General features: G+C 36.9%; 1 protein-coding gene across 1 annotated transcript; it reads right to left on the reverse strand.

Annotated features, from left to right (window-relative positions):
- Positions 1–472: 472 nt before the first annotated feature.
- Positions 473–15,472, reverse strand: TAF2 (TAF2 RNA polymerase II, TATA box binding protein (TBP)-associated factor, 150kDa). The gene is made up of 8 exons (XM_010130945.1): positions 15,420–15,472; positions 13,945–13,999; positions 13,004–13,164; positions 4,622–4,740; positions 3,161–3,302; positions 2,557–2,788; positions 1,151–1,335; positions 473–590 (listed from the first exon to the last, which is right to left on the reverse strand). Exons 1-8 carry the CDS (start codon positions 15,470–15,472, stop codon positions 473–475), a joined length of 1,065 nt encoding a protein of 354 aa, XP_010129247.1.
- Positions 15,473–15,710: the final 238 nt, after the last annotated feature.

Here is a 15,710-nt window from a genome sequence, read left to right on the forward strand (position 1 = left end):
CTTTTTGTTCAGGCAACGGACAGATTACGGGCTGGATTCTTTCCCCCCCCACCCCCGGCTCCCAATTCGGGAGAGTTTATATGTAACTGTACACTTTTATTTATTCTCCCTTCTACCTCCTTCTCTCCCTTTCCCAGTCTGGTTTAACTTCAAGGGTGTCTGCATTATTAAACTTTTCTGTTCCTATCGCTCATATATGTAGCTTGTGTGTGTTATCATTTCCTAAGGCCTAACGAGCCTGCTAATGGCTTATCAGCACGTTAACGAGCATCAAAAGTTTACTGTGTGTGCTTTGGCAGGTTTCCCAGCCAACACGCTATCTCATCGCATTCCCTTTCGGTGGGAGACAGCCCCCCCTTTTCAAACTGCGACATACTGTTTCACTTATTCTTCTGATAAAATGCAACATGCAAATTAAAATTTGAGTCTTGTAGATTTTCCCTGTTTTCTAGAGAGTACAGTGGTAAAATACTTACCAGGACATTCTGGATATAAAACATCCAAAAAACTGCTGAGCCAGGGCCTGTGCTAAGCACCTCCTTGTCAGTGGAGTTTCATCTATAATCATTGCACTGTGTAGCAGATTGGTGCTGGACATCCCAAAAAAACAAAGAACAAAACATGAGCACCAGCTCCACAGAAACAAAATAGACACCTTGTTTTAAAAGCCAAAACAAATATAATAATTCCTTCACTGGTTTTTCACTGAGATAGTAACACCTTTTTTAATAACTTTAATTCAGGCGGATCTCCTGCTATTATCTTCTACATACAACTCTCTGCATATAGCCTAAGTAGTTTGTTTAAACAAATCTTTTGGATTCCTGGTACCCTATCCCAGATGGAGAAAAAAAAAACATGGTCAAACTTCTGCACCTGATTTGATCTTATCTATTTCATGCACGGTGTTTCTAATTCAGAAAGAAAATCACTGCCAATTTTTTTCTAAAAATAATACAACATCTCTGTAACGGATAAAACTGGAAATGGTGTTAAAGTCTGGAACATCAACAGAAGCCAGCCTTTTCAAATGAGAGAGCCCAAAACTCAGGCTAAAAACGTAATAAAGCTTCACATACTTCTCAATAGTCTTGGATCTAGAGCTTCTAGGCCTGTGGATTTAGAAAGAGTGATTGTCTTAAAAACTAACCTGAAAATACTCATGGATGCATAAGCAGCTACTTCAACATATGCTTCATCTATAAAAACAGTCTTGAAACAGGAGTACGGGTAGCGGCAAGTAAGAATCTCCTCATAAAATTCAAACACCTCATGAAGGTATGACGTGGTATGTTTGAGCAATGGCAGAAGTTGTGGTAAGCAAAAGTGAGTCACCTACAATCAAAGGAAAATTGGTACAAGACTGATGAATATATTTAAATCCATAAACATCAAGTATAGTACATAACAGAAAAGACCCCCACAAACCAATGAGAACATAGCTGCTGATAAAGCATTTTCAAGTTGTGATAATGACTATTACAGCTGAAAAGTGAACCAGGACGTCCATCTTAGTTGTGAGTGCAACAACAGGACAATATTCTTTAGCAGAAAATGCACAGCAGCAACATCTGCCTAGTGGTATCTATCATTCTAGTGATGCCCATCTGTCATAACATGACATTTTTCCTTGACTTTGCAATCCAATGTCTTTTAAAGTTAACATTTTTTTTTCACGTAGTAAAAAATCAGCTATTTTCAAATCAGGCGGGCAGTGCTACTGTTTAGAAGACTTGTTATAACTTAAATTACAAGTAACCTTTATTACTGTTTTCCCACAAACTCATGATGCAGCTGACAGCACTGACTTCATCAGTGACACAGGAACCAAGCTGAGAATGATATATAACTTCAGGTAAGCTCTATAGAAGTCAAGCTCTATGGAAATCTATCATATTTTTTCAAATATCAACAACTGATACTTTTTTTTTTAAATAGATATGATCTTTTTCATGCCTCACCAGTAGAAGTCAAGAGCACCATTGCTGAGGACTAAAATCTGATCATTACCTTTAGATCAAGTAGAATATAGCTATTTCCCAGTATTTTCCTACCATGCTTTCAAAAGAAGAATACATCGGCCAGTCTTTATGCTAAACTGGTAATTTAACCTGCCTGCCAAGTCCATCCTTACTCAATCTGCAGCTACAGATTAACTATAATATAAACTGGTGGACTGCAACATTATGGCAACAATCTGTTAAGAACGAAAACGCTATGTCAAATTTAGTTCAGAAGACTACTCAGCTGTGTAACAATAATTTTCATCTACTACCAGCAACAGGATGGGTTTAAACCTATTTTGAGAAATATGCTTTTACCAACTCCAACTAAATTAGTCCCATAAATTCAGGCATAAATGGAATTACTGCTCATTCAAAGGCTTTACTTTGGAGATAAATACAGTCATTAGACAATTTTTATCACATAATTCTACTAATGGAGGTCATATCTAGACATACCCTTCTATGACCAATACATACTGGTTCCATCATAAAAATAGTCACTAATTCTTTCCAGAAATAAAAAAAGGAAGGCCTCTGTAAAGATTATTACCTCATGCATGTATGGATCAACAAGGATTTCAAAAGGTCCTATTGCCAAGGAGATGTTCGAAGCTGCAGTTGGAATAGTCAGCATGTAATGAAAAGTCTTCTTTCTCATATCATGGGTATATACAGTTTCCACTAAATCTCCATTTGAAACAGCCACCATTGCAGCATCTACAGTATACTCAAGTTTCCAGGTACACAACTCCGAATATGAATCAACACAAGGAAACCAAAATCTAGGGAAGTTAGGATTGTGGGGAAAATAGTTAGCAATTATAGTTAACAATTATACTCTTTCACAGATGATTTTTCTCTCCCAAACTATATTCTTAAATACTCTGAATGTCAACATACTGATTCCTACTATACATTCATTTTAAAAAGCACAAGTTTCTTCGCCATTACCTCGTGCTGAGCTAGAAATCCTAAGACTAGAAATCCTAATTACTAATCATTAGATGTTACTTGACATCAGTAAGCCCCTTTCAAGCACAAATTAAGTTTTAGAATTTTTCAAACATGTAAGAATTCAAAGAAATTATTTGTATTTCCTACACTTTAAGATTAAATAGGAAATACAGTCTAACATTCAAAGATAGTTTTCTTACCTTGTAGAATTTTGATAACCACACGAAAAGACATGAGCTCCTCTTTCTGCCATGCTGCCCTCCATGTTGGGTACCACAAAATGAAGGCCTCCTTTTGGCTGGTCCAAAGAAAAGTTTATATGCACCTTCAGGACTTTTAACTCTGCAGCACCAAGAGCGAAATTGGAGTAAATACATACAATTTACATGAAATATTTCAGAACAATCATTCAGTTTTGGACTCTTGGTCTTTCAAGATTATGTGTTTACTTCATTCTTACGGACTTCCAGGTCCACTTAAAAAGCACAGCTCAGAAGTTTACAAAACTGAGACCTCTTAAGCTTAACTTACAGGATATGAATTTGTAAGAATATTTATTAATTAATAAAAACTGCAACTGAAGATATGTTCCATCTTCCAACTCCCCAAGAGTAAAGAAACTTTATACACCAATTGTGCCCTAACCATCAACTCCTTTGCATCTTGCTGAAATAATTTTCTACAAAACCTGCATGAAACAGGCACATTATTAAAAGACGTTACTGTCATCTGCAGTTTCTTAAAACCTCTTATTATACTGAAGGCTTTTCCTGTACCTTAAGTGTCATTGCTTTAGTTTAGTTTCACAGAAATCTCACCTATAAATAGACTGGCAGGAAAAGAAATTTAAAAATATGGTGAAATTTATCCAACAAGTCTCACCATATTTTGGCTTATCAAACTTCGAAAATTTATACCTGTTTGAATATTTTCCCTTCTAGGCTTGCAAGTAAGGCAGCAGGAACTTAAACAAAAATGAAAATAAACGTAAGTGTCTTTCCCATTAAGGTATATCTGACAACACTGCACGGGTCAGCTTCATGATACAGTTGTTACTCTCCCACAGGTCTCACAAATCCGTGGGAAAAACTGACAAATACATGTAAGAAAACAATACAAGAAACTAATAAAATCCATGTAAGGAAATAATCAACACTGGAGAGTGATTTATTAAAACAGTTACTTGATCTGGGATCTAGAATGTCAGTTTATAAAGTAGTCTACTTTTCATTACCAAATCAATTTTAAAATTACCATTCTTCAAGGTGAGAAGGGAAAAAATATGTAGACATATCCTTGTAAATTATTCTCTTTGTTGGATTATATATATTGTAAGCAGCTTCCAAGTTACAATTTAGCACCCAATACACTACATTACACCCGCTTCCTCATGCATATGTCTGGGCTCATGAGCTTCCAAGACTTGAAACATAAGCAGTGTTAAGAACCTTTCTGTTTCTCCATATTACCAAGAAATGTGAAGGTATTTTTCAGACTTCAACTGGAAAGATATGGGTGAGGAAAAAGGAAACAGTAACCATCATTTCATGAAATAACGTAACGCTACTTCTATTTATTTAAATCTACTAGCCTTCTATGCAAACTCTTAGCTAACAACTCTATGGCATCTTAAAACTCTCAGTATGGTCTCTCCACTTTACCATCATCATGTTTCCATAGCTCCGAGGGAACCTTAATGCAGAGTTCTCCATTTCCAGCATCTGGGTCCACAGCACTGACTGCGGCAGCGTAGGCATTTGAAAAATAGTTGAGATTCCTCCTGTCAGAAATACCCAGTTAATTCTTGAAGTACACACTGAACTATTAAAAACAGCTTTGGAAGTTAGATGAATTCTATACTGAATTTCATGATGCATGTTCTACCAAGTATTTTGTTTTGTTTTTAAAGGAGTGGAGAGAAAAAAGGAGGAGTAAAGATTAGATTTCAAAAACCAGAACTCAAAACTAGGCTTCCATCAAAAAGACTTGCCCAGTAACATCCCCAATGAATTAAATGAGAAGTGCTCAGTGTTCTGTTCTTCCCAGTAAGAGAAATGTTTACGTCTATTGGAATAGAAATTAAAAATTCTTTTTTTTTTTTGGAAAATTTTGGATGAAGTTTGTATGTTTATTTTCAAGATCTGTCTTGAAGATCTGCCTCCTCCTCATATATTGAAGTTTTGGGTTTATATTGCTCTTTTAAATGTAGTAAGATTTTAGCTTCGCAATACTACTTTTCCCCCTCGTAGCTTGATGGATAGGAATAGTTTTATTTTATGCAGCACTTGTAAATATCACATAAAATATCGGATGCTAGAGTTTTGACCTTAATACACAAACATAGAAATACATTATTACACTTTTTAGTCCCTGGAATTTTTTTTTTAAAGTGTTACCATCATTCATTTGTTCAGGATGCAGACACAAATTTCTGTAATCAGGTTTGAGCTGTTTAAACTACTGTGTATTAGCTGCTATCTGACTGCAGGTTTCATTTCAAAGTCATATCATTACTTAGATTAACTGTTTTCTACAGAAATAAGCAGGAATATACATATGTTCACTGTTAAAGTGATTATGAGCAGGATGCTATCTTCTTTTTATTTAATGTGATTATGTTCAGATACTGGAGGATGACCAGTCGAGTTAAAAAATAACCCTAATTCTGCATCTTTATGCAATAGCTTTTATATTTTCTCAAAACAGAGTTTTGAACTGTGTAAAACACGGGAGTAAAATCTTTCTTAACTCTAATCCTCTAGTACACAGTGTTCTTCAAAAGCTTGTGCAACTGTATACCTGAAGAAAATGAATTTGAATCACTTATTGACTTTTTGCCCAGATTTTAGGCACCACCAACAAATCAAACAACTGCAGGGGCAGAGCCATAACCAAGCATAAAGCTACCATAGAATCACAGAATGCTTTGGGTTGGAAGGGGCCTTCAATGGTCATCTAGTCCAACCCCCCTGAAATAATCAACTAGATCAGAGTCCCGCCCAACCTGGAATGTTTCCAGGGATGGGGCATTTACCACCTCTCTGGGTAACCTGTGCCAGTGTCTCACCATCCTCACCATAAAAAACTTCTTCCTTTTACATAGTCTAAATCCCCCCCTTTTAGTTTAAAACCATCACCTCTTGTCCTATCGCAACAGACTTTGCTAAAATGTCTGTCCCCATCCATCCTTCTTATCAGCACCCTTTAAGTACTAAAAGGCTACAATAAGGTCTACCATCCTCACCATAAAAAACTTCTTCCTTTTACATAGTCTAAATCCCCCCCTTTTAGTTTAAAACCATCACCTCTTGTCCTATCGCAACAGACTTTGCTAAAATGTCTGTCCCCATCCATCCTTCTTATCAGCACCCTTTAAGTACTAAAAGGCTACAATAAGGTCTCCCAAGAGCCTTCTCTTCTCCAGGCTGAACAACCCCAACTCTCTTAGCCTGTCCTCATAGCAGAAGTGCTCCAGCCCCTTGATCATCTTTGTGTCCCTCCTCCAACAGATTCATGTCGTTCTAGTGCTGATGACTCCAGAGCTGGACACAGTACTCCAGGTGAGATCTCATGAGAGCAGAGGGGGAGAATCACCTTCCTTGATCTGCTGGCCATGTTGCTTTTGATGCAGCCCAGGATACAGTTGGCCTTCTGGGCTGTGAGTGCACATCGCCAGCTCATGTCCAGTTTTCCATCCACCAGTACCCCCAAGTCCTTCTCCACAGGGATGCTCTCAGTTCCTTCATCCCCCAGCCTGTATTGGTACCAGAGGTTGCGCCAACCCAGTTGCAGGATTGCTGTACCACAATGGAGTAAATTGGCTTTTGGCTGTGGACTCCACCCCTCCATGGAATCTGAAGTCCACACAAAGCAGACATGATCTCATTTCAGGATTTCACTTTCAGCTACCCATTCTGTTCAACACCCACAGAGAAAACAGCATTCAACCAGTATTACAGTACCTTACTTGGAAGAATGAAGGGTAATTAACCGTGCCAGCATCATCCTATAAGTCTGGGTATGTCAAGCACCATGCTTATATTCTTAGCCTTTCCATCTAGAAAACTTTGCTAAAACACTGAAGTATACTGAGAACATATTTTCATGCACTTCTTAATCTTTGGCAATATTAGTGCACAAATTCTCTGGCACCACTACCAAGACTGAGAATGTTAGGAGCAGTAAACTCATCTACTTGGCCTGGAAGCTTCTGAAAATAGGACATGAATAATAAATGGGAGCATATGAGCACAGCAACACCCAAATCCCAAGTTTAAATACATAATTTTTTCCTTTTCCATAGCTGAAACACACCTAAAGATAGCATACAATGCTAACAAAATTCAAAAGCACAAAGTTGAATTTGTACACTGGAATATACTGTAACTTCAGAACTCCAGAACAATTGAAACAACTTAAACTGAAGCTGATGTGCTGTCTTCTAGTCTCAGCCACACATTCCTACTCCCTCACTCATTAAGGAGACTACTGTTCATCTGACTCTGTGGTGATGCAGCTGAAAGTGCCAAATGGAAAAAAAGAGGTGGGGTGTTTTTCTTTTTTTAGACAGCTTTCAGTTGCTTTAGCTCCCTGATCTGACATACTGAGGGGTGAAAGAAGTGCTGCTACTGAGGCATGGGAGACTGCCAGTGGGGTCATAACCACCCCAACCGATGTTGCTTTAAGCTGTCTTCAAATGGCATCCTACGAAGGCAAACAAATACCATTGGAAAAACTCTCTTTAAAAAAAGACTGCATGACTAAAAACTATCCTAGTAAGAAACTAGCACTAGAAAATAACAGTAAGATTCTGTCAGATTATGAAGTCTCAATGTTTTAAATTTTAATCTAAACTGGTTCTGGAAATCACTATTACTGACAGAGGAACCCTTTCCAACACATCAGTAAGAATTTGTTCCAAGTTTGAGGATCATCATGAGCTTGCGGTTACATTTTAAACATCAATGGGTTCACAGACAGGAAAACATTATGATTTTATAGCAAGAAAGGTAGATTCCACAGAGCTTAACATTTTGTGGAAAACAGTCTATTCTGATATTTCTATTTTTGTGAAGTGTTCCAATTCAAATGGGTGATTCATTGTAAAAGGAATCCATTAAAGATTTAATTCTTTCATAGGCTGAACTATTCTCAATAAACTGGATATGGCAATTTTAACAAAAACAGAGCACATGCCAAAAATTACAGCCCAAAGAACAAAGATAAATTTTCCTCATGCTATGTGTAGATTTACAACGAAAAAGTAATATGGCATTCATGTTTCTTCCTGGTAGTGATATATTTTATTATCAGAATTCACCCAAAACACCAGTAATTACAACCCAAGGGCATGCTTGATGACTGACTGGAAACAAGTGATCCTGCAGACACCTATTTTTTAAAGCTACTCACTGATTCCAAATACCTTCATGTCATCTTTCCATAGCATTTCTCACTACTAGCTACAGCAGTGCTCTTAAATGTTACACAGCCCAAACATTTAATCTATAAACCGCTTCCTTCCTACAGTACTTAACATCAATTTAGCAAAGTAAGTTCTTTGATCTACATGTAATTGATTACTCTTCATTATCTGTAATTCATTTACTCTTCTACTTTGCTTCCCAGATAGAATTAGCACCTGGTTTTGGAGTCCAACCCCAAATACATAACATATAATATATATAGCATATTTTATTTATATATATAGGTATGTACACATATAGGTAATTTATTAGTGAGCCAACAACTGGAATCTTTAGCACACTGAAAAACCTGATTTTCATTCTTGATCAAGGTTAAGGGCTTTGCCATCACGTTCTTCAAAAGTTCTTTACATTGTTTATTTCTAACAAAGTCTATCATAAATTTTCAACTAGATAAGCATCATACCAGTGGAAATGAAGGCTATTTTTTGCAGCAAAACAACATATGCTCAGTTCACCAGTAATTTTTCTATTTTGTGCATAGGCTAAAGGCTTGATCACTGGCTTCTCAGGGCCAGACATGCCGTGAAGGTTACCACATTCCTCTCTCAGCTTACTGCTACTTGCAACTAAAGCAACAGTGAAGATGGAGAACATCAAAACATCTTCATATTTTTAATGTTTAAAAACTACAAGCTTCAAGATAAAAAAAAGCTGAATGAGTGAATGAGGAGGTATACACTGCTGAAGGTTAAAATTCCCCTAAACAGAGTGCCTATGCACAGGAAAGTATTATGAGCACAATACCCAGCTATACAAAACCATCCGCCATCACACTGAAGTAATAATAAATACGCAATTGCTTCTCAACCCTGCACCAGTTATCACACAAACATGTGACGCACATAAGACAACTGCAGTATCATCACAAACTTCACTTATCACAAATCCAAGCGCTGCATCAAAACTCCAAACTTTTGCTGTGGCTATTTAACGGTTTACAACCTCACCCACAGGATTAACAAAACAGAGATCTCCGTCACACATTTTAACATAAAAGGGGCTAAGATACAAGCAGTTGTCTCAGTGGTCAGAACACACACTGTAGAGTTTCTGCATGCCATAGCCCGGAAAGACAAACCTCACTTCCCTTGTATTGACAGAATCAAGACAGCAACAGTTTAGAAGGAAAGGACAGAAGGTGAGGAGGACATGGGCAGCTGTGACAAGAGACAAGGCCCAAACAGACATTCTCCAACACTGCTTGCAGTCTTTGCAAGATTTCAAATGCTTTCTCAAAAGCATGAGCAAATTGGGATTCCCTGCCACCTTGTGTACACATGGTAAAACTGTGTGAATTGTTTTATATCTTAAAACACCGTTCAGATGTTTGCTCAGTTGGGTAGGAAGTGACCACATTATGTAAGTTTACCCATCTAATCTGATATGAAAAACCTATGATGTCCTGAAGCCTGAGGAGGAAATTACAAGATGGAAGACCAACTTTATTTCCAAATAAAACTTTGAAAGTTCTTTCCATTGTTACCTGAAATTACGGATTGGGACTGATGGATAAACTGGCAATTGTACCAGAGCTATCATATATGTAAATGCACTAACTACAGGTTTTGAACATTTCCTACAAAATTCACCAATTATTAATTACCTTTTTAGGGAGGTTTTTTTGGTCACTCAGCAGAAATGACAATTTACAAGATAAAAAAAAATTGTTTCACCTTCTTCAACACTGAAAATGTGAAATGACACAGACCATGTGTCAATGACTTTTGCATCAATAGATGATAAAAACCAAAAGTATTACTTGAACGGAAAACAAGTTGAACGTTCAAATTCATAGCAACAGAGCTGATCACCTCAGAAGCAGCAGAGAACATCGTGGTGCGACAGGAACAATTTCAGCTGGCACTGCTTGTATCTAATAAACAAAGCTCTCTTTTAAAGCTCTTATCTTTCTCAACCCTTTTTTGTTTTCTTGCATGGCAAAATTTACATAATATAAACAATTAACCGCTTCACTTCACTTGGCCTCACCTCGTATCAGCAAACATAATCTCTCAAGTCACAGACGCTGTAGTAAGTTTTCCCACAGAAACAATGCTGCTCCTTCCTCATATTTGCCAGAAGTTATTCAGACTACAGTTACTACAAAAGCACAGAACGGTTGAAGTTGGAAGGGACCTCTGGAGGTGATCTGGTTCAACTCTTCTGCTCAAGCAGGGCTACCTAAGGCCAATTGCCCAGGAGCATGTCCAGACAGTTTTTTTAATATCTCCAAGGATGGTGACTCCACAACCCTTATGTGCAACCAGTGCCACTGCTCAGTCACCATCACAGTAAAAAATTGTTTCCTGATATTCAAAGGGAACCTCCCGTGTTGCAGTTTGTGCCCATTACCTCTGGTCCTGTCAGTGGACACAAGTTAAAATACGTGAAATAATACAAGAAAATGCTTTTCTACTGTGAGGGTCATCAAACACTGGAGTGGGTCACCCAGGCAGATTGGAGAGTTTCCATCTTTGGAGATGCTCAAAACCCAACTGGAAACAGCCCTGTGCAACCTACTCAAGCTGACTCGGCCTGAGCAGGGAGGTTGGACTAGGTGATTTCAATATCCTTTCCAAGCTAAAGGACTCTGTGATTTCATATCAGCTGCTGTTAAACATGTATAGCACTTTCACTAGAAGTTCTTTAACAAATCATCAAACTGTAAATTCAACCAAGCCAGCCAAAAGGTATGAGAACATGAACATATGTTTCAGATAGGTCAGAAATGAATGCTTAGTGAAAACATTTATCCATGGTGCTTCTCTTATTGAAAAACAAACAGATACGAGATTTTTACCAAAGTCTCTTCCCATATCATTTCCCCCAAACATGTGGGATGCTACACGTTTTTAAACTTGCGTTTCAATATCAGATGGTGAAATAATTTCAAACTTTTCCTTTCAAATTTCAAAGTGAGTTTAGATAACATTCTAGGACTTACACTCTCATCTACAATGCTAATAAACAATGAAATTTGATTCCTTAGGAAAGACCAAAAGCTTTACTTTATAGCTCTTCAGAACAATTAGAATCTGCCCAATGAGGATTCTGAATTTTTGACTTACTGAGCAATAGCAACAACAAAAACAATCAAGTCACAAACCAGACAGGAATTACAGAATGAATAGACGCAAGTGATTCAGTATCAGGACGCAACTAAAACTTAAGAACCGATATCCAATTCAGTAACCTATCTAAATGAACGCTGTATTTGCAAATTGTATTACTGAAACTCTTGCATAAGTGATAAATAAAGGAATACAGAGCGTCTGCCATAAACACTTCAAATCCAAGGATGCCTAACTTCAGAAAAAAGTAGCACCTGAATCTCAATAACTAAACAACAGAAGTTCTCTTTAATACTCTAGTTTTCAGACAACAGGCAGAGAAGTTAAGGCAGGTTTAACCTGAAAACTGAGATGGGCTAAGAAACATCTCAAAGGGTCTAGTCATTAAGGGAATGGGTAGACAGCCTCTTACAGATCTAGCTACGCCATTTGAGAATGCCAGGACTGTATGAACTATCCACAGTTTGCTTCAGAATAACTCTAGCTAGGTCCTATGTGCCTTCACCAGCCATATGAGTTAACAAAGATGATAACACCTCTGATGCTGCTTACTGAGCCCTCTCCATCTTTTCAGCTAACAAATCTCTTAGAGCAATCACTGTCCAACAGGACACAACAAATAACTGAAGGACATCAGTAAGCATCTTCAATTAGTAGTCCAACAGTTAACCTCATACAGACACATGATTTGCCTTATTCCTATTATTTGATTCAAGTAATAAGCTAATTATACATGAGGCTAACTAGACATATTTAATAAAATCAGAAACAATTATTACAAAACCTTATTAGGAAAATGGGAAATATTCCCAAGAACTTCCATACTACGTGAATACTCTTAGGTTTAAAAATAGGAAGGTACAAAAATGATCATCCAATTTGACATTACAGATTATAAAAATCAGGACAATTGTTGCAGGAGGAATTATCAGAACATAATAATGTCTACGTAATATTATACTGATGCAAAAAAAAGAAAAAACCCCAAAACTAAGGGCAATTCTCTTATGTGGAACTTTCATGAATGCAGTTGCACCACTGTAAAATATTCTCTACCAGATATAAACAAAATGCTATTGTTTCCACAATAACATAACCAATTTTTCCTTAAATAACTGAGAGTAAAAGTTGGGCACAGAAAAACCTGAAATCCAGCAATGATAGATTTAGCCAAAGATATTTTCTTACAGGGAAAAAACACAAGAGGGACAGTTTCCTAAAACACTGACAATACTACTAGTATCCACCACTTTTTTCTGATACTTTTACAAAACAATAGAAAGAAATGTAAGTGAAAGAAATTCTAAAGAAGAATAGCATAAGAATCAAAATTATTGCCAAAATACTTTACCAAAATTAAGCCTTCATACCAAAAGTTACCATGAGGAAACCACCAGGTAAAACTTGCCAGTACAAAAAAACAGGTTATGTTTAACAGCAACAGAGGACACTACACCTGCAGAGTTTTAAAAACATCACTTACTGCTTTGACTCATGGTGACAAACCTCCAGCGTTGGATCGTTATAGATGAAAGCTGCTTCTAAATCGTTGACTCTTACTCGGTAAATCCGGCACTGTTTACTGTTCAGTTTGATTCTATTCAGGTTTGCAACCGTGGGAAATATTGTCAGTTCCACATAACCCTATGAAAACAGATCAAAACCTTCTATAAAAATTTTTACCAACTCACGAAGTAGAGAGAGATATAAAAAAAAAATCTTATTAATGCATTTCAAAGAAAACTTCTAAGTAAAAGCTGTAATTTTTACTTAAAAAGGAAAATGGTTTGCCCTTGTAGATGTCTAGAATACATTTTCTTTCATTGAACCGGTGAATTTTCCCGGTGGTGAAATAAACCAAAACAAAAAACTTCAAAGTGATTGACAGTCATGCTTGTTTTACTGAAAATTATCTGCCTCTGTTCACCAGATTTCAAGTTACAGGCATCACTACGTTCTTCATTACTATGGTTTAGCTTTTGGTAAACTGAGCTTGAGATAACGACTTTTAAAACCTAAGCAGAATCCATTTAGGCAGATACTTAAATTCACAAAAAGCTTCAATGACTTCAGGCTGGAAATCGTGAAAGTCTCTTCAGTCCCAGTGACCTCACAAGTAAGCTAGAATATAGCTATCCCTAACACAGCTACACGGTGTTGAACATCAATTTTGAATTGCCAATTTACAATGCAGTGACCTTCTTTTAGAAAGCTTTTCCTTAGAAAGTGTTCACAATTAGAAGGTATTCCGTTTGACGCATCTCAAGGAATGACAGACTTATGAGAGGCATCCGATCAGGAAGTGTAAAATGCAAAGAAACTGAACAACCTAACTAGCTTGTGCGTACAGTCATTTCTTCTAAAAGCATGAAGAAAACCCAGACTTTTAATTTCTACTTTCACATTTTATTGAAAAATACTTACTACAACAGACTTTCTCTGAAAATTTATGTTGTTGATACAAACTACCTGGTGAGTTGTGCTGGAAGAAAAATAAATAATTTAAAATAAGTAAGATTTTACACAAATGTTAGCATTTAAAATAATATTTTTACAGAATTAAAAATAAAATAGAGACCTCATACAGGATCTACGTACATACTGCATATAGCATGTACTTCTGTAAGAAGAATTCATGATGGTCTAAATCTCTTACATGGTCCAACGCAGTGAATAGAAGTTGCACACAGAGCCAGAAAAGTTCCAATAAAATGAAACCACTATGAATACTATTAGCAACACAGGAAGATAACAACATGGCTTTTGAACATCACAGTATGTAAAAATATATTATTACTAATGGCATAAAATCAAGTTCTAACATTTCAGTGATGTGCAGTACTAGAAACAACACGTTGTCATAGTATTTGCAGAGACCTGTGGAAATTTACCTGGTGAGGCAACTCTCATGCATGATTATGTAAGTAGGTACTACACACGAAAAATGATATATTATGTGCTTTTACAATGTCATGAGAATTTATTATTTTCAATAATGGTTATATATGATCAAGGTAGGTGTTTTTAAAAAGTCAAATGCATTTGCTTAGATTTTGAATGATGTATTACAACTCTTGGTAAAACAAAACTCTAATTTAAAAAGGGGAAGATAAAATGGTACTTCCAACTTCTTTAAAACTCTAGGTAGTTACTCCTACATTTTTTCTGCAGTAGGTGGCATCTTCAACCCAATTCACAGCAGCTCTATTCATTACTCAATACAACCTTATAATCATTCCACTTCCATGGCACATCACATGCACATACTCATATACCCTGTGCATTAAAAAGTGTCTTTGCTTCAGTTGAGCAAGTTCAGTAAAAATTCCTACAAGAGAATGATCACATCTAGTATCCGGTGATGGATTCAAACATTACCTACACATTTAACCGTGTATGACAATACATTTGTGCCACAGATTTATAAAGAAATCATAAATACATAAAGATCCGCTGAAATCCACAACTGCTTTACAGCTTCGTTACAACCAAAATATGTAAGAATAACAATCTGCTTTGTAAGGTTGCTTGCTGCAAATGCAAGCATTTTTTTTAATATATAAATGAGCCCTTAAAGCAAAAGGGTTTGACCCAGCAGCAAGAATAAAACATGGTAGCATGGTCTTTAGTGCTAATATTGTTGTACATGTCTGTAGTGCTAACATTCAATCCAAGGTTTGAAAAGCGCAAGAGACTGCATGGTTGACAGACTCACTGTTCGTGAGTGAGTCCATTTACACAGTAAAACATACATTTACAACACACACTTTCTGAATGCAAGCTACACCATAAGCAGTAGATGTAATCTTCTCAGGTAAACAACTACTCATGAGCCTGCAGCCTGTTTCAAAAGTGCATTGGTCTCAAGTATAGTAACTTTAAAAAAAAAAGATACTTATAATTTATATGGTCTTGGGCTCTCAAATCCTTTGTCTCCTTTCTTCCTATTCATCCTGAACAGCAGCACTACACACACACTGCTGACCGTCAGACTGGCATCAACACCATCCTCGTTTGACAGGTCCTTCTATTTTTCCCTGAGCCTGGTAGTATTTGATCACTCATCTCCCCAGTGGATCTGTGACTGCCATCAAGTCAGGCATCTTCAGCTCGAAAGAGCACCATAGTTACTGCACAGACAACACTCAGTCTCTCTCCACAACCTTTTATGAATGTAGCACACAACCCTT

This window comes from Buceros rhinoceros, unplaced genomic scaffold (assembly GCF_000710305.1).
Source record: "Buceros rhinoceros silvestris isolate BGI_N320 unplaced genomic scaffold, ASM71030v1 scaffold1532, whole genome shotgun sequence".
Classification (NCBI taxonomy): domain Eukaryota; kingdom Metazoa; phylum Chordata; class Aves; order Bucerotiformes; family Bucerotidae; genus Buceros; species Buceros rhinoceros.